This window comes from Xyrauchen texanus, chromosome 43, assembly GCF_025860055.1.
Source record: "Xyrauchen texanus isolate HMW12.3.18 chromosome 43, RBS_HiC_50CHRs, whole genome shotgun sequence".
NCBI lineage: Eukaryota > Metazoa > Chordata > Actinopteri > Cypriniformes > Catostomidae > Xyrauchen > Xyrauchen texanus.
In genome coordinates, this window is record NC_068318.1 from 9,070,876 (window position 1) to 9,089,324 (window position 18,449).

The 18,449-nt window shown below is 37.0% G+C and overlaps 1 protein-coding gene across 4 annotated transcripts in view; it reads left to right on the forward strand.

Annotated features, from left to right (window-relative positions):
* The window catches only part of LOC127635426 (exonuclease mut-7 homolog), a 77,795-nt gene that overhangs the window by 21,136 nt on the left and 38,210 nt on the right, over window positions 1-18,449 (forward strand). For 3 of the 4 annotated variants that reach the window (XM_052115469.1, XM_052115468.1, XM_052115470.1), the window contains 15 exons: window positions 1,229-1,576; window positions 3,821-3,874; window positions 3,974-4,113; window positions 6,969-7,075; window positions 7,173-7,246; window positions 7,748-7,786; window positions 8,750-8,916; window positions 8,996-9,146; window positions 11,000-11,198; window positions 11,348-11,457; window positions 11,914-12,091; window positions 13,274-13,437; window positions 14,227-14,430; window positions 15,213-15,266; window positions 15,414-15,545. In XM_052115469.1, the coding sequence (XP_051971429.1) occupies window positions 1,229-1,576; window positions 3,821-3,874; window positions 3,974-4,113; window positions 6,969-7,075; window positions 7,173-7,246; window positions 7,748-7,786; window positions 8,750-8,916; window positions 8,996-9,146; window positions 11,000-11,198; window positions 11,348-11,457; window positions 11,914-12,091; window positions 13,274-13,437; window positions 14,227-14,430; window positions 15,213-15,266; window positions 15,414-15,545 (2,121 nt within the window). The remainder of the gene's footprint in view (window positions 1-1,228; window positions 1,577-3,820; window positions 3,875-3,973; window positions 4,114-6,968; window positions 7,076-7,172; window positions 7,247-7,747; window positions 7,787-8,749; window positions 8,917-8,995; window positions 9,147-10,999; window positions 11,199-11,347; window positions 11,458-11,913; window positions 12,092-13,273; window positions 13,438-14,226; window positions 14,431-15,212; window positions 15,267-15,413; window positions 15,546-18,449) is intronic. The other variant, XM_052115471.1, reaches the window with a different exon arrangement.

Consider the following 18,449-nt stretch of genomic DNA (forward strand, 5'->3'; position numbering starts at 1 on the left):
AGCTGAAATATGTTTAAAAAATCTTTGTTTGTGTTCTGCAGAAGAAATAAAGTCATACACATCTGAGATGGCATGAGGGTGAGTAAATGATGAGAGAATTTTCATTTTTGGGTGAACTATTCCTTTAAATTAAATCAAGCAGCCTATAAATAATTAAATAATTAAATAAATCAATAAGTCAATTTGGCAATTCATTTAGTAGTATTACAAAACTAGCTCTAGATTTTTTTTAAATAATAAAAATTAGTGCTTTGTAGTTTTACAAATTCTTGAGTCATCCACTAGGCCTCATTGTAAATACAATTAAATGCAAAATGTAATTATATATACAGGGTAACCCAAAAAAACATGGCCACTATGTTTGATTACTCATATCTTAAAAATGCATAAAGGTGTTTGCACGATTTTTGCCATACTTCAAGGATTTTTGTAAACAACAAAATTAAGTGTCTGTGATGTCATCGTGAGCAACAACTTACTACGAATTAACAAATCATTTGGCCCCCCAAAAAACGGGACCACATGGTGAAAGAGAAGCACCTATTTTTGCTGCCATTGAAAACGTAGCTAAAGGATTTACTTATGTATTTATTTGTAGCAAGTTGTTGCTCACGATATATACAATTTTAACAATTTCATATGTTTAAAAGAAACCGGTGCAATTAACCTTTGATTTATTTATTTTATTGATTCATTTTTGTACCAGTACATTGTCCATATAGTTTTGATTGCACAATATATTTATGGTATGAGACATTCATCAGACTAATCAGCAATTTTGCCACCAAATAGACTTGATTTATAACTAAACGTATTAGCCATATCCAGCTTACTAATGTTTATTCCCATGGATTGTTTTTTTTTTGTTTTGTTTTTTTGTACAAGACACTTATAACATCCTTAGTTTATGGCAAGGAATAATGATGTATTTACTTATTGTTGTGACAACATTTACTATTCTTTAGTCAATGCAATGCATAAAATCCATAATTTGGTCTGGATTCAGTTTGATTCCATTTTAAAAATGTTCATACCATTTATTTTTCATAAACATGCAGAAGTCACAAATGGGACTGCAGGGACAATTTACACTGCTGTTGAGTTTTGACAAAAACTAAACATTAGGTTTTACATAATCTTTGCAGAATTTTAATTGTTAGATTGATTGTAAACTGCACAATTCAAGAAAAACATTTTCCCCTGAAAATTTCCCATCTTCCTCTTTCAGCTGCGTCAGTTTTTAGCAGCCAGTTTCTCACACATGCAGGAGCCCTTAACAAGACTCCTGGACTTGTTGGAGGACTGTGTTACCATCCAAAAAGTCAAATCTTCCAGCCTGAGCCAATTCATCCTCACTGAGTTCATGCGCTGGAAGACCAATAATCCCAAAGCCAGTCTGAAGGGTCTGAATGAGGAAGAGAGGCTGCGCTTACAGCAGCGAGCTCTGGAGCTCATCACAGACTCTCAGCCCGGGTACATGGACCCACTGCTTGAGGTCTATCAGCTGAGGTCACTGGAAAGACCTCTGCTGCTGGAACACGTGACCTTCCTGCAGGACTGCTGCTGCTACAAAGAGGTGAGGGGAAGTCATCAGCAGTCATCACAAGCTCATTGGTACCTCTTCTGTGAAAACAGGCACCAATATTAGCTTGGGAAAATATTTTTTTTGCGACTACGTTTAATCAGACAATATTTGTTATTTTGAGATTATTGGTATTGTCAGATAAACATGCCCCCTTGACCAATTAGCTGAAGTCTAATCCTGATTGCACATTATCTGTTTGCACATTATATTATTCCAGGAAAAAAAGATTCCTAGTGGTAGACTAGCCGATATTTGGCATTTCAAGTTTATCGGCATTTGCTGATAACCATACCTACTGGACTGATTTTACTTAACAAAAATGTAATACAGTGATTATTTTTATTCAGATCAGCATAAATTAAAGCCAGTTGATCAAAATATGATGTATAAATAATTTGCAATACAGTAATGTGAAAATGAAATATTAATTGGGCTTATTTGTCTTGAAAGTAATTTTGCAATCCGAAAAAATTTCAGTATTCCTAAAAATAGGCAATAGTTTCTTTTAAACACACTATCATTTATTTATTTAGATTTTGTGGTGAAATATGACCCAGACATCTCGTGACATTTTTAATGAATAAATGAAACTAATTATTGAAAATTGTGGTCTCTTGTTGCATTGTGGCTACGAACACCCCTCTCCTATGCCCAAAAAACACAGCTTCTCATGGCTTGTTACTTTAGTAACCTGGGATAGAAAATTTAATTGAGACAAATAAGCCCTGATATTGGTCAATTTGTCCCAATGCCAGGGTTTGTCCTGCATAGAGAATTACTAGGCGGCCACCTCCGTCAAATTTCGTGCCGTCTCTGGCTGTCTACAAAACTCTGGTGGGTGTCTTCGTGGAAAACACTAACAAACATTGTACTAGGTGAATTGTCATTTGTAACTACAAATCTCTTCAATAATAATAAAATAATTCCATTATTCAACAATTCCATTGTTGAATAGTCGCTTGATGTCATTTAACATAAATTGAGATCATATATATCTATAATGATGACACGCGAGATGAGAGATGTCTGATAGAAACACAGATCACAGCTTGGCGATATATCTTTATTTCATCCTTAATTAAAGTTCAAATAATACGGGAGCGTGACATGTAAATAAAAACAAACTCCAAAACTGTCATTCTCTGTGCGGTCAGAGCCGCGCTTCAACCAGTCGCGGAAGAGACTCAATCTGAGCGGGAGTCGAGACCGGGAGAGATTTAAAGTTCCGCCGGCTGATGCGCACTGAAACGCTCGTCTTCATGAGATCATCATGACAAGATCAATCGTATGTGAAAAATAACACAAAAATGACAACAATAAAATGTGTGTGTGTGTAATATATATATATATATATATATATATATATATATATATATATATATATATATATATATTAGGGCTGTCAATCAATAAAAAATTGTAATCAATTACACGGTGTCCCGATTAATTAATCGTGAATAATCGCATATACAAATATTTGCTGAGAAACCCCTTATATAACAATAATTCAATATAAAATTATGAAATAATTATACTTAGTTATCTTTAAATATTTAAAAAATTATAATGCGGTACTACAAGCTTGCATTTCTCAGGAATCTTCCTTACGGTCCAGGGCATTGCGATTAATTGCGTAAATAATTTTAACGCGTTATTTAAAAAAAAAGTAATCGCACTGAATTAACGCGTTAAATCGACAGCCCTAATATATATATATATATATATAAGATAGATAGATAGATAGATAGATATATAAGATAGATAGATAGATATATTGATTTTGGATAGACAAGATTGACATATGCTTATCAATAATACTCTTATGGCTAAAATGTTTACAGTGTTCAGTGACTAAAATATCAATATGACTAAATGTTACTAAAATATGACTAAAATGTCAACAGTTTTCATTGACTAAAACTACATAAACAAAAACAGAAAAAAAGCAAATAGGATAATGTTGACTAAATATGATAAAAACTAAAAAGGAAATTTGACACAGGATTAAGACTAAAACTAAATAAAAAAAAACAGCTGACAGAATTAACACTAGTATTCATTTGCCAGGTCGTTTTTTTTTTTTTTTTTGGCAACGTTTGTGTTGTTAACGTCACTTTTTTGATCAGTATGGTACCACCATTTTGAGCCAGGAATAAATTGCAAGTACTGATATGGTTACTAATATTGTTCATCTAGCTGTAATGTAGTGACATGAAATGTCACCTTTTATGACAGGCGTTGGTGTTCAGTGTGAAGGTGGAACTTCAGAAAGATCTGGACATGGAAAAGGTCAGTTCATCCAGCTCAACATGATGAACAAACAGGATCTTTGCTCTTTAAAGCTGTACCATCCATCTAATTTCCACTGTCATATTTTTGTGGTGGTAGATGTGTGTGCCTCTCATTCTGCTGGACAAGCTGCCGCTAGTGGAGGTGTATGTGCGTGGACACCCTGACCTGCAGCAGAGGCTGGTCTCACTGCTGGACTCGTGGTGTGATCCAAACTTCAACATCCAGCAGCTGCTCAGGTGAACAGAGGCATGCATTGTGTGCACTAGCACTGGCTGTTATTTTTTTGTGCTATTTGTTTATATGAGAATGGAAAACTTCTTTAAATTAAAAGGAGTTATCGTCTTATTTGGGTTTATCAATAATTGATACTGATGCCAATGACCAATACTGTATGATAGTGATACAAATGCTGATTATCTTAAAATATAAAGTATTTCAGGTGGGGAATGCTGTTGTTTAAGATGGGATTTGGTGAAATATGGCAAAATATAGTCAAGTCATTTTTATTTGTATAACGATTTTCATGATACACATTGTTTCAAAGCAGCTTTACAGAAAATTATGCTGTAACAGACAATTATGCTGTAATGTCTTATGGTCCTCATTGTGTGGACACTTATATTGCTATATCAGTGACCATATTGTATTGTTTTTTTAAATGAAATACATTGCTGTTTCCAATTTTAATAATACGTTTTATTACATGACGCCTTTCTAAATCTCAAGGTCGCTTCACAAATTCAAAATCAACGAATACAAAAAATATCAAAAATACCAGCAATACACTAAAGCCAAGTCAAAAAACGAAAATACAGAGCTCAGAAGTCCATAGACCAGAATTAAGACTGATAATACAGGGAAAAGAGATATGTTTTTAAATGCATTTTGAGGAGGAGAAGGAAGATATTTCACAGCCTGAGAAGCCATTCTACTGTCAATATGGGGACAGCAAGCAGACCAGTATCAGAAGACCTCAAAATTCAGGCCACAGAGTCGGGTTGGAGAAGTTCAGTCAGATACTGTGGGGAAAGATTATGTAGTTCCTTATACTGCATGTGAGGATGAGAATGTTGAACTGTATACGATGAGAAAAAGGCACCTAGTGTAACTGTTGGAGGATAGGAGTGATGTGGGCAGACCTTTTAGTGTGAGAGAAGAGGCAATCGGCAACATTTTTAACATATTGTAGTCATGAAAGAGTTTTAGCAGGGAGTCCAAATAGGAGTGAGTTGCAGTAATCTAAACGTGAAGTAGCAAATGCATGAGTTACAGTTTCAGCATCCCTCTGACTGAGAAAGGAATGAATATGGGAGATGTTGCAGAGGTGAAGGAAAACTGTTTTAACACTGTTATTTACATTAACCACAAATGATAAATAAGAATCGAATATAACACAGAGAGATTATGTACGCTCAGGGAGGGTTGGATCCATATCACCATCCATATCAATTTTGTGCTCCAGTTCTCTTGAAACTATGGATTTTGGACCAATATTATTTCAGTTTTATTGGAGTTAAATTTGAGAGATTTTGATGAAAACCATAGCTTTAGCTCACAGATACTAGTAGAAGCGCAGGAGCTAATGTAAATTTGGGTATCATCAGCATAGCAGTGAAAGCTAAGACCAAAGCATCAGAAAATTTGTCCCAGAGGTAACATGTATGTTATGAAGTGGAGTGGACCAAGGACAGAGCCCTGAGGAACACCACTTTTAACTGGAGCCTTAGAAGATTTGTGATTTTGAATGGTGACAAATTGCTGCTGCTCACTAATGTAAGTGAACCAGTGCAGAGCTGTGCCCGTTATATCAATAGCAGATTGGTAATATTAAACAATATACAGGTACTCCCTTTCTATACCATGTTTCAAAAGGACATTACTGATATCCATTTTTTTCCATTGTATATTATAATAATTTTTTGCCTGATTCCAAATGAAACAAGTAAAATTCTAGATTAAATTAAAGCTTTAGTATGAACTGCTAAATGGCACTGAATGATGATGACCAAAATCAGCTGGTTCTAGCCAGAATTCACTTCAGTCTACTAAGACAGACTTCACAGAGGATGAATTGAAGCAAACTCAAGGACATGGGATTCTTCATGAGAAACTGTCTGAAACGTGGGCTCAGGATTGAGTTCACCAAAATTAATTGCCATAAGCTTGTATCTGGACTGCGATGCTCCTCGTTGAATGATACCTGTATCATCTTGGTCAAAGTAGGCACAAGGCACAACACTCTCTTAAAAAACAGAACTACATAGAAAATGAATTAACCACCAGCAAAAGCCTTCAACGGCCAAAATCAAAGGGCAGTGCATATACGTGTATTTCCACAGATAATTCGGGACGACTTTAACACTAAAACTTATAGTTCATGCAAAATCATTTTGTTTAACCATTGACCCACAACACTTTGTTTTCTGATTTAAACCACTAATATTTCTAAACATAACTAATATTGGCATTATATTAATTCATTCTGTTATAACTTAATTTCCTATACAGCTGCTTTGAAACGTAAATACATAAACTGTAAATTTGACTTGAACAGTTTTTTTTTCTGATTTGTTTGTTTTGTTTTCTGCTGTGTTCTTCTGTGGTTTTGTGTGTGTATTAGTTTAAAAAACAAGACAGTATAGATTTAGAATATAGGCCATGCATTTAAATGTCGGTCATAAGAGAAAAATATTAATATTTTTTCCGAATCAGGATAAATTGTTAGGCCAAAATGTCAATAATCAGGGTTCCCATGGTTATGAAATACCAGAATGTTTTAGGTTTTATTAAAATTGTGATTTCCAGGTCTGGAAACGCATAAATAAATACAATTTTTAAAACTTATAGAAATTTCTGCTGTTCAAATAAAGTTTTGCTGTGCTCAGCGCTAAAATATTTTATCAGCTAGAAATTGTTCTTTGTAGAGTGCAGTCTAATCTTTATAAAATAACATTTTTAAAATCCTTCTCCAGTGGTCACTTATGTCTGAAAAATGAATGGAAATTCATTGCTCAAAAGGTGAGGGAACTCTTTTGGTTTATCCCTAATGCTGAGAAAATATTGACAATATGCATCATGTGGTTTTTTTCAGTCAGTACCCACAGCTGGTTCTCTCCAAACACCAGACAGACCAGATTCATCCCAAACTGCTCAGCAAACATGTCTTTAAACTCATGGAAAAATTCTGCATCGACCCAGGTGTGTGTGTGTGTGACTCCACGTCAAATACATTTACTGTATATCCTTAATATTTGTAACGTAAACATCATTAGTGCCGTGTGGGTTTTTTCTGCAGGTCTGTGCTCTAATTCAATCTACAAGAGGAAGCTAGATTCACTGAGGTTTCTCATGTACAAGACTTTTGGTGAGGTGAGATTTCCCAATTTCCTGTTTTCACTGGCCTTTTTTAGCAACTCAACTGTGCTCAGTAACCACTTTCCTAGATTTAAAACCTGAAACATTGTTATTGATAAATATCTGTCTTTCACAAAATGTGTCAAGAGTCAATGCTCATATTGAGCAACATTATGTTGGTGTAAACTTTTGTAAAATTTAGGTTTTTATTATCATTTACAGTACCTCAAAATGCAATCAATTGTTCCACCTCTGTGTTGTGAAAAATAATATTAACAAAAATAATATAAAGTAGCCTAACATTTTCCACTTTTCACAATCCTACTAAACCCAACCCAATATTATTTACTGCTCAATATTATGTTTATATCACAATACATTAACACATTTATATCACTTACGAAGTTAAATCCCTTATGTTTCATGTTTCGATAACTTAGATGGCTTAATAAAGTATAATGTTATATTTTGTGCATTTGGAATGATTCTGTCCACCTCTGTGTGTTCATCTGACAGAAAACCATGTCAGAAGACAATTGGAGAGACCATGTTCAGGTAACAATACTATTCTTGTTTAGATTCTGCAATTCAGCATGTTTATTGGTTGGGTTTGCTAAGGTAAACATCACTATTACTAATGCTCTTTCTTAGGGTTAGGTACTTCAAGTTAACAAACCCCTAACCAAAAGTATTAAAGTTCCTCCATTGCAGGGACGTGCACAGACATATTGAGAGGCAGGGGCTCTAATGCTTTTTAAGGGACAGTCGCTTCAAAATTGTCCGCCGGGTGGGGGTTTTGGAATACAATCTCTGTCGGACTGGGTGGACACACATCAATTATTCTATTTTTTCGCAAAAATATTTTTTTTAGACCTTTGTTATGTTTTAATGCTCAACTAAGCCAAGCAGGCTCACAGGATTAAAAACGCAAAGGCGTGTAACACATATAGGAGAGTTATGATCGCAAGGAAATCCGCAGGACAGTATCGTCTACCTTTCCTAAATGTATTCTACAAAATCTACACAGTATGCATAATACATTGCAATTGGGGAAGAAAAGAACAACAACTTACTTTGCTTATGCAGTTGCATGCAATTATGAACGACGAGGCAGAAACATAAAGTGCACATTTGTTTCCTCAGTCACGCGCTCAGCGTCTGTTGTGAGAGTGCGCATGTGATATGAGACAGCCTCTGTGACACATTGAGTATTATTATAGTCATTATAATTGATTATTTAATTCCATAATCGATACATCAAGGTTTCATCTTAATATTGATGTATATTTACACCCCTAAGTACTATTATTAAGCGTAAAAAAGACGTCATTTAATTTCGGTGTGCAAGCTTTCTTTTTAGGTTGCATATCGTGCAAAAGGGCAGGGGCTCGAGCCACTAGAGCCACCCCTTCTGCACGTACCTACTCAGTAGACATAGACGTGCATTGAAGGAGGCCCCCAAGCCATATCTAGAGACCAAAATATCTGACTTTTTTTAAATGTGTGTGTTGAACTCAGGCTATGGTTGTGGGTAATACGGAGCTGCAGATTCAGTTGGTGCAGCTTTTGGTGAAACACTGTAGCCTCAAGACTGCTGCCCAATGGGCGGCACATTACCATGTACCCAGGGACAGACTTCCCTTTGGGGTATGGGACAAAATTCAGAGCCTCTCGCCAAAGCAGCTGTAAGTATTGGGTCAAATAAGTACACACACGGGCTCACTAACTATCATCCTCACAAATGTTCACTTCATTCTGTCACAGAGAGATGTGTACTGTGAGCGCCCAAACGGAGTCCTGGAAACCTCCCCAGTCTGATCAGCAAAAATACTACCAGCTGCCTCTGGCCAGAAAAGACATCCACTTTGTAGAGGCATTAGATGAATTGGAGCAGTGCAAACGGGCTGTTTTAAAGGTACAACATGCCTTACCTGTGTTTTGCATTTTGCGTGTGTGTGAGAGTGAATGCGAATGTGTTACTTGCCCTGGAGACATGATAAATTAAAGATACATGGTAATATTACAGTTAGGGTTAGAAATGGTTAGTGTTAGCTTGTGTTCAATGCGTTTAATAAAGAAAAGTCTGTCTAATAATTGGACAAATCCTATGAAGGATTTGCATAAATTTTCTTTGTAAATCTCTTATACTGATACATGAAAATATGCATGTGAATACTCCAAATGTACTGGGGTTGAGTGTTTTTTTCCATGTAAAATATCCTTTCAAAAGTTTATTATTGTAAAATGTCTTAAACTTCGGTTTATGTTTTAATGGTTAAATTCATGACATATTGTTCATTTAGGGACCTATTTTAAGAGTACTAATTGCAGCTCCAATGTAAGCATCATACACGCAAAGTCAATGGCATGGAAAGCATGTGCTTAGTCTAGGCACTAGACTAAGCACAAATTGTGTGCACAAAGCGCTAATGGGCTGGATCGAGTGCAATTTAATTCTGAGGTTCTTCTCCTGTTATTGCACCATCTGTGCCCTATTATATAGTCCATTCCCTTAAGCAACAGCAATGTAAACCAAGACAGCACATTCATAAGAAGTTGGTATTGTAATTGGACTGTATGCAATGAGAAAAATATAGAAATATGGATTTATATTATGTTTTGCATTAACTGTATCCTTGATGAATGTCAGCCATATTTCTATGATTGTGACACGCTTCTTTTATACGCTTGGAAAATGTGATTCTGTTCAGGATTTGGATGTGCCCTTTAAATTATTGAGAATGTAAGCATTATAAAAAAATGTCATCTACTGACACACACATCATGAATAATATTTACAGTGAAGGCCCATTATTGGCCTATTATAGAAAAATATAAATAAAAATGTCACTTCAAATGAAATGAAAATATAAACAAAACAACTAAGCGGTCAAAAAATCCTATAAAACACACCTTGTGTAAAATCCAAACCTTTTACCCTCTCCAACTTTGCCTTTTGCAGTGACTTCACAATCACTCTTAAGACAACAGGTGTAAAATTAGATCATAAATACAATTGTAAATATAGCCTAAACATAATAATAATTGAAAAATAAACCATGACTTATGGATAGTTAAAAAATATAATATCGTTTTAATTTATTTTGGAATTTTTAAATCACAACATAATTCCCATAGTTCCATTTCTATTATTCCATAGTTTTGATGACTTTACTATAATTCTAAAATGTGATACAAAAAATACAAAAAAATAATAAAGAATGAGTAAGTGACCCTAAACTTTAGAACGGTAGTGTAAAAAAAAAAATTTGTTTCATAAAATGGCTACAACTGTGATTGTCAGGGACATAATTTGATGTTCCACTACTATGTTTTCAGAGTTTGGACATGGAGTTTGGTGTTTTGGACTTTATTACCATCGTGGAATCTCCAAATTGCAAATGCAAGAACTGATTTTAGACATTTGCTGAGATTAGACATATTTCTCAGGTCAATAGTAAATTGCCCTTTGCGCCACTTCAATAACATTGTGCGCATACACCCACAGATAGTGCAAACACTCCCAGGCATACCCACTTGTGTTTTGGGCTTGCAAAAATTGCACTCTCCTTAAAATTGTATAAGATGTAGCGCAGTCTTTGCGTGCCGCGCTGCACTTTGCATGGACACGAAAATTTATGATTTGTGTGATTTGGTTACATTTTCAAGGAAATTTCAGATGCAAATTCAACTGCAATTGTAGAATGACCCATGTGTGCATTTGTTAAAAAATTGTATCTTTAGCTATCTCTTCCATTTCTCCTTCAGCCCGGCAGTTTGGTGGGAATTGACATGGAATGGAGGGCTGGTTTTGGCACTGTATCTCCTCAGTGTGTGGCTCTGATCCAGCTGGCTGTACAAGGACAAGTGTTTCTGTTGGATCTGTGTGCACAAAGCATCAGCCACCACAACACCACAGTAAACTTCATCAGAGCTCTGCTGTCAGACAAAAACATCCTCAAACTGGGTGAGGAGACCTCAGGGTGACCCAACCACTCTTCAGAACACACTTTAGCAGTCCCAACATTGTCAAAAATGTCATATTGCTTGGTGTGAATATGGAAATTAGATTTCGGTCTGTGAATATCATTGATATCAGTGTGTTTCTGTGTTTAGGTTATGGGATGTCTGGAGACTTGAGGAGTCTGGTCAGCACGTGGCCTGACCTCAGGGAGGAGCCTCTAAAGATGGAGGGGGTTCTGGACCTGCTCCACATCCATCAGGAGGTGTTGTTGTTTTGCATCATCAGCTGAAAAAATCATTGAAATAAACTTGAAGTTTTACACTTTGTCCTAAATAGACATGAAATGAGAAATTTTGAGCATCAAGTAATTTTTCTGTCCTCACCAAGAACGTAATACTGCATGAAACTACTAAATCACAGTCAATTATTACTCTTTCACGTGTAATGAACCGCTACTTGGAGCATGATTTTCGACCAATGAGATTTTGCTGTGGGTGGGACTACCTGGCAAGACATGACAAAAATAGAAACTAAGCATTTTAGAGACATTGCCCGTATTAACACCTTTGTACAAGAAGTCAAATTTCTTGTTTCCATTAAGTGCTATCATTAAAGTAAAAGGGGGACCAACTATCATTTATAAATCTTATACATTTTTGGACCCCACTCTATGTTGCTATTTTAAAACCTACAATATTTGTTCTTACCGACCCCTTAGCTTCAGCGGTGTTGGTGTGTCAGGAGAATGTCTAGGTCAGAGGTGGTGTGTAAAGGTCCAGCAGAGAAGGGCCTCAGTCTAATGGTGCAGCAGGTGCTGGGGAAACCACTGAACAAAACTGAGCAGCTCTCTAACTGGGAACGCCGGCCACTCCGCATCAGTCAACTCCGCTATGCAGGTAATGCACAGTTTATGTTGAATGGAAGCATGGCATGCGCTATTATAGTGGTTAAACATCTGTATTGGAAGCTAAATTGTTGTAGGTGAAATCTGGTAAGGGTTTATTCATAAACTCACCATTGTGACTTTAGGTTGTTCCAGAGGTAAAATTCCTTATAATAAGTGAACCATAAGTCACTATTACTGTACTAACACCATGGTTAATTTCATTAAAACTATGGGTTCTGCTAAAAACATGGTCACTACAATATTAGTAATACAGTGATGCAATGTACACACCAGCGATGCCGAGCCATGGGAATAAGTGCGATCGACTATCCCCACCTCTGGATCAAACCCTTTTCTGCACTCCTCGACATTCAACGTGTCCAAATCACTGTGATGAAATCAACATTTATATACATTTTTATCTATTATTAGAAGTAGTATTAAAGGAAGTTATTTTTTAATTATTTTTTTTTATTGTTTTTCTAATTGGGCAGTTTAGAGAGACCATAAAGCAGGGGATAGACGATGGGGAGAGGAGATGACCCAAGCCAGACTCGAACCTGGGTCCTCCTGAACCAACAGCATGCATGTGTGTCCTGGACGAGTGTGCTACCATCTGTGCCACTCGATCCAACTTCAAGGAAGTATTAAGAGTTCAATCAGGAAATCGGATGGGAAAAAGAGTGGGACAAAACGCAGATTCGAACCGCGTTCGCTAGGACAACACTACACTTTCACACCGTCTTTACACCCCACGCCACTGCAGCAAAACCCATTGTCTAGTTTGTTGTATATTCCTTTTGTTTGGGTGCAAATAGCTACACTGTATGGCAGATGCTATTTACACCTATGAAGAATGAAGTGAACATTTGTGAGGGTGCAAATAGACACTCTGTATTTTTTTTATTGTATTACTCTCTTTGTTTTCTTCATGGTGCTGCCTTCTTTCTGTTTCCCCTTTCTTTACATTTACATTTATGCATTTGGCAGATGCTTTTATCCAAAGTGACTTACAGTGCCCTTATTACAGGGACAATCCCTCCGGAGAAACCTGGATTTAAGTGCCATGCTCAAGGACACAATGGTGGTGGATGTGGGGATCGAACCAGCGACCTTCTGATTAACAGTTATGTGCTTTAGCCCACTACACCACCACCACTCCTTCTTTCTCGTTCTCGTTCTGTCTCTTCAGCCACCGATGCATTCTGCCTGCTGGACGTCTACCTCACCCTCTCCCAGGACCCAAGGGCCTACGGGCTGCCGGAGGACATCCGCTCCATCCCCTCTGCCCAACAGGCCAAGAGCCGCCAGGAGAAGAAGCCTAAAGACAAGAGCAAGCAGTCAAAGAGAAGAGAGGTCAGTTTGCCTGGCTCGGACTGCAGGTGTTGACTGCACTTTTATGAGATTGTGGTTCTTAAAATTGCTCTGTTGTCATGGTAACGGTTATAAAATTCAATATAAAAGTAGCTAATGAGGATGCAGAGTTTTTATGATTTTTTTTAATTAAGGGCACCAACTAAAATGTGGCACATAATTGTCCGTATTTGGGAGTTTCACATATCATGGGTCAAATTCTGTATAATTACAATTATTTGCTTTATAATTTAATTATTTTATAGTCTGTTATTTAAAGTCGCAGCATATTTTATGTGTAATGTATGATACACTTTAAATCAAAATTGAAGTTTTGTGGCTTTGGCCCATGTCTTGAGTTTTTAGGGTATCTATGTATATGCTAGTGTACACCTACAAGTTGATAATATTAAACTTTTATGAGATATATTATTTTCTGAGAAAGCAGACTAAATATATTGCTGACTCATCTTGCATGCAGTAGTGTATGCAAACCTATCAATAGCAAGGAGCAAATTATGGCTGTGAAATGTAAACTAAGGGCTATTGGCTATTTGAAATGGTAAAAGCCTATTGATATGTTTTGCCACAATTTCCACGTTCAATTGGAAATACATCAACACAGGAAAAAAACTGCACCTGTCAAACTATTTCAGGGGCTCTTAAATGGTTAAAACTCAAATTTAGTCAAATCTGTTTATGCATTGTAGTGGATTAGTATCTTTAGAACAGTTCAGTTTAGAGAAAGATCAGAAAGCACTCTACACACATGATGTTGGACTGTGTCATCAGGCTCGGCAGAAGGTGAATGAGTCCCACTCCAGGGAGGATGAATGCGTGAAGGTGAATTCGGAGTACCAGGGGCCCTTTATCACCCCACGAGAGCTGCGTGTGGTCTGTGATAATATGCTGCAGGGTCTGGGCCGTTTCCTACGCTGTCTGGGGGTGGATGTCAAGATGCTGGAAAACACGGATGACCATAAAGTAGCAGCAGAGGTGAGACAATAAGACACCTGTTGATATGTGATTGTAAACCTTATTTTAGTTACACATGATGTGTAATGTAGACTGTAATCTCGGAGACTGTGGTGACTGTGGTTCTGAGTGGACTTCAATGACATGTGGTGTCCCCCAAGGCTCTGTCCTAGGGCCTCTCCTGTTTCACCTGTATATGCTTCCACAAGTCTATATATTGCAAAATAACAAAGGTTCTTGCCATAGTTGGCAGACAACACCCAGATCTAAACCAGATCACCCTGAGCAAAACAAACACAATGGAAAATGTTTTGACTGACTTTTTAATCAGAATTTAAATAGAAATAAGTACAAATTATTTCACAGACAGAAAACAAAGAAGAATGCGCAGTTCTACTCATTAATATCTGCATGCTACTAAACACTTTAATTAAAAAAAGATTTGAATCCATTAACCTGTTCAAATTCGGCAGAAAAAGGTTAGCTACACATAAGTACTCAGATTGTGTACAGGTCAACCTGGTACCTTTTAAAACATGTTTTTGTTCTCTGACGGACTGATAAAAACCCATGCACCAAGACTTCATTATATATAGTTGCAGTCAGGCAATCTCATTGCAACTTACGATTTTCACAAGTGTGAAATGATTTTGTGTGCATTATGCATCAGTCGGTCACTGAGCGGACTGTTGACCATTTAATTTCTCATATCAAAGCCATACCTCAATCAACTAACCTCATAAATTTAGTTAAATAAGTAATATATTTGCAGTCATAGATGTTGTTATATTCCCCTTCTTCAGCTGGCCCGTGCTGAAGGTCGCATCATTCTAACTGCAGGTCAGCCCTACCAAACTGTAAGTGTATTTTTAACATATTTAGACACACACACACACACACACACACACACACACACACACACACACACACACACTCACAGTCTGATTAACAAAGCTTCTATATAGTGAATTTACTTGTGCATCTATGTGGATGTTTGTGTGTAGTTAAGGTCACAGGTGGGAGAGGGCCGCTGTCTGACATTGGACTGCTCAGAAAAGGCACGTGACCAGGCTGTGTACGTTCTCAGACACTTCCACGTCCACCTTACCAGTGCGGACATCTTTAGTCGATGCCAGGTCAGTTGTGTGTGGCTATAAACAAACATATGCTGCATGTCTGTGCGTGTCCTCTTATATAATGAATGCTTACTTTTATTGACACTTTTAAAGGGAAAGTTCACCCAAAAATGAAAAATTGTCATTATTTGCTCATTCTTGTCCCAAACCTGTATGCTGTTATTTTTTCTGTGGAATACAAAAGGAGAGTTTTTTTTAATAATCTTGACTCACTCCACACAATGACAATTCACGGCGACCACATCTGTCATGGTGAACTATTGCTTTTCTCATCTTTCAAACACCCTTATCAGGCAGAACTTGAATGGCATTGTCTCAAAGCATTTGTGTCTTATCATTAGACGTATGAGTTGTGAGGCAGGAAGGAAGCTCAAGGAGATGGAGGGCTTCTCTAGAGACACTTATCCTGTGAATCATTGGCTTGAGGTGCCACTGCGGTATTCGCTTGAACAAGAGCAGGAGGCACAGTGTCTCTTCTGTGTTTTAGGCATTTCCTCTCACATAAGTTTTGATCGGAATTTGGACAATGGATTTGGATAAGGAAATAAGCAATTAATGGAGGGATGGAGAAATAATAGGGCACAAACAGATGGAGAGAGTAAAGAGGGTAAAATAGGAGCATGGTTACGAGCAAGAATGCCCTAATTTTGAAATCTTTTACTGTTACAGAGAGCTGGCGATGATTTATGTTATGGCTAACAAACAATATTGCAACCAATGTCATGTGGTTGCAATGGTGTTTTGGTTGGATGCGGGTGGTGGCTTATTGACCCAACTCAAAAAAGCTCACCCTCAAGTTTCTATGAAGTTCTGTTCCCTAGATATGACTTAGTTCAAGTTTGTGTGACTTCTTTCTGTTATTTTACATCCAACAGGCAAACATGCAAAGTCTGATCACTTAGAAAAGTAATACTGCATCTCTCCTCAACAAGCTGCACTATTTGAAGTATCATTCATGTCCATAGCGCGAACGATCTGGAATGAGTCACGCACTGAAGTTTAAATAAATAAAAATTGGAATAGTTTGCTGATGAAAGAGAGAGAGCTAGAGAGGTCAAGTGGAGAGATAAGATGTAGAAAAACAAAGTCAGAGACAGACTAGGGTGTAAGACAGTGAGAGAGATGGTGGCAGATAGCTGCTGACTCATTTCTGCTGTATTACCTGATCTCCATTAGAGCTGCACCTCCGGCTCCACCGCAGGTCTACGGTTATTTATTACCAGTGATTTTGAGATTCAAGGCTGCAATTGAAACTATAAAAATGATTTATACATGTTTCCATTTATACAGGCATCATAAAGGTCAGTTATATGCCTGAAAGTTTCATGTTTTATGCTTGTGCATAGTATTTGGTTACGTTTAGCTTTGTATTTTTCTGTCTTCTCATATTCAAATAAAGTTAAAGAGGTCTGGAATGACACACGGCTGAAAACATTATGGAATTAAAATTTTCGGATGATCCGTTTATTTTATAAAACTAAGTGCAACCTATTATTGTTTATCTCATAACTGTTAATCCAAGGCATCCAAACAACTCCATGACTACGCCATTCTGCACACACGTTCACAGCACACCTCGTACCACTTAGAAGACTTTCTGCCACACCAAATTCACACCTCCAGAGAACACTGCTGATTCAGAATTCCAGACATGGATCGTTTAAGCTCCACATGGGTGGTTGTTTCTACAAATGTGTCAGTTTTGTGGCCACCTACCTTTCCTGAGTGGGTGGCCACCTGCTCCCATCCTGATCTGTGGCATTCCACCATTTGTTGCCCGAGGTCTCATCCACCTCCACGTTTGCTGTCTTTGTGCTTTCCTGAACAAAATGTACCAGTGTCGTGCAAGATTCAATTCACCAACAGAATACAATCTCCATGAGACACTAAGGGGTAGCTTCCTGTTGTAGCTGATCATGTAAATATTGTCAACAAACAGTACTTCAGTATGAATAGTATAGTGTAATATATTTCATTTATTTATGTGGATATTGTTTTGAACGTGTTGTATATTTCTTTTGTGCTGGGCTTTCATTGTTATATAAATCTGTAAATCAAGTTCAAAGCTGTGTTTTCCAGACCTGCAAACGTCCTGGAATATAATAAAACCCTAAAAGTAATGCAAAAGTAATTCTCTTAATGCTCTGCTCTAATATATTTAATTGGCTAGATATTGCTTTTGTGCTATTGCCAAAGTGAGGTGTAATTTTTAATCCAATTGTTTCTTTGAGTCTGTTCTTTTCAGTGAATCAGTCAAAACAGATTCATTAGTGAATCAGTCTGAATTAGGGATATTAATGATGAATTGAAAATCGATACATTTTCGTTAATAATTTGATCGATTAAGCTTATAGGTCGTCAAATAATTAATTTCAGGACTCATAAGGCTGTCTATACAGTCATCCACCGTTATAGGCCGCCTGCACAATTCATGTTATGTCTTAATCGGTCACAGAAAAAGAGCCCTACAAACGCACAGTCAGAGATCAATTGGGCTCAATGTAAACAATGTCTATAAACAAATATTTTAATATTTTCTGCACACACCGTGAAAGTACAACATGACAAAAAGCACTGTTGATCTCCTTGTTTTATCCCAACCTACATTTACATCAGCGATCGCCAGGAAAGCTTGATGGCACATGCAGCTGATATCACATTATCACCAGAGAATTTTTATGAACCCTTCAATAGTTAGCAAATGGCATTATCGATTTCGAATAGAAACATGGTATTACGTTGAATATGTAAACTTAGCAGGCTAATTGATTCGCATGCTATATTTGCACATATCAGGCTCAGAATAAGTTCAAGTTCTTTCAAAATTGTTGGTAAAATGCATAGAGACCCCTGATTAAAAATAAATAAAACTATTTTTAAACCAGCCAAAGCAGGCATTCTGGT